General features: G+C 42.8%; 1 protein-coding gene across 1 annotated transcript in view; it reads right to left on the reverse strand.

Moving 5' to 3' along the window:
• Positions 1 to 460: 460 nt before the first annotated feature.
• The window catches only part of EMH_0064990 (uncharacterized protein), a gene marked incomplete at both ends in the record, with an annotated part of 1,049 nt that continues 296 nt past the window's right edge, over positions 461 to 1,213 (reverse strand). The window contains 2 exons of the mRNA XM_013498330.1: positions 461 to 638; positions 918 to 1,052. Coding sequence (XP_013353784.1) covers positions 461 to 638; positions 918 to 1,052 — 313 coding nt within the window. The remainder of the gene's footprint in view (positions 639 to 917; positions 1,053 to 1,213) is intronic.

Genomic DNA, 1,213 nt, shown 5'->3' on the forward strand with positions numbered 1-1,213 from the left:
AAAAGGGTTTTGTGTTTTTTTTGTTTCAGCAGAAAAACCCCAAAAAAAATGCAAACGTTGGGGTGTACGTACACCCCAGGATGCTGGCGACAACGCACTCAGCTAGAGCTGCCTATACACCTCAGCAGCAACACACAAAAGTTTTTTTTTTTTTTATTATTTCTCTCGCGCTTTCTCACTTTCTCGCTCATTAAAAGCTCTCTGCCTCTCCTCCCCATATTTATACGAGGGTTTAGGGTTTAGGGTTTAGGGTTTGGGGTTTACGCCCCCCCACCGCCCCCCATCCAAGCCCCCGTCGTGAGGAGAGGGTTTGCTGTTCATATTTTCCTGCAGCAGCAGCAGCAGCAGCTGCTGCTGCTGCTGCTGCAGCCACTGCAGCAGCCGCTGCTGCTGCTACTGCTGCTGCTGCTGCTGCTGCTGCTGCTGCTGCTGCTGCTGCTGGTGCTGGTGTGTTTCATATCTACTCGCGTCTGTCTCTTTTTCTGCGGTTGTTTTCTTCTTGTTTCTCCGAGAGAATAGCAACAAGCCGCAAAAAGATAGAAATAAAATTAACATAAAAATGCAGCGCATGCAGCAGGTAGTCGCGGTCACCCATATCGTATTGAGCTACAGCTAGCTGGGTATCGTACACCACAAACCTGAACACAAACCACAAACCCTAAACCCTCATAAACCCTAATAAACCCTAAACCCTAAACCCTCAACTGTATTCCCTTCCCTAGAAAAAAGTAAACCGAGATGAAACAAAAAAAATATACAGATTAGGGTTTAGGGTTTAGGGTTTAGGGGGAGATAGCGAGACCGTGAGAAAACCCTAATAACCCCTTTTTCTTTTCCTCTGTGCGACAGACACCACAACAGTTTAATTAGGGTTTAGGGTTTAGGGTTTAGGGTTTAGGGTTTAGGGTTTAGCGTACCCTAGGTACATGAAGAGGCCCCCCCATAGAAGAATATCGCTCAGCAGCTGAAACCTAAAAATAAAATTTATAAGCGAAGCCAAAGAAAGGTAAGTCAAAGCAGCACCCAGTATAGAACCCAAGTATAGATAAGACCTGAAACACACACACACCACAAACCCTAAACCCTAAACCCTTATAACCCTAAACCCTTATAATAATTTAATCAATAATAAACACTAAACAATAAACGCTAAACCCAAAAAAAAAAAAAAAAAAAAAAAAAAAAAAAAAAAAAAAAAAAAAAAAAAAAAAAA

The sequence above is a fragment of the Eimeria mitis genome, genomic scaffold (assembly GCF_000499745.2).
Source record: "Eimeria mitis Houghton genomic scaffold, Emh_scaff3335, whole genome shotgun sequence".
Classification (NCBI taxonomy): domain Eukaryota; phylum Apicomplexa; class Conoidasida; order Eucoccidiorida; family Eimeriidae; genus Eimeria; species Eimeria mitis.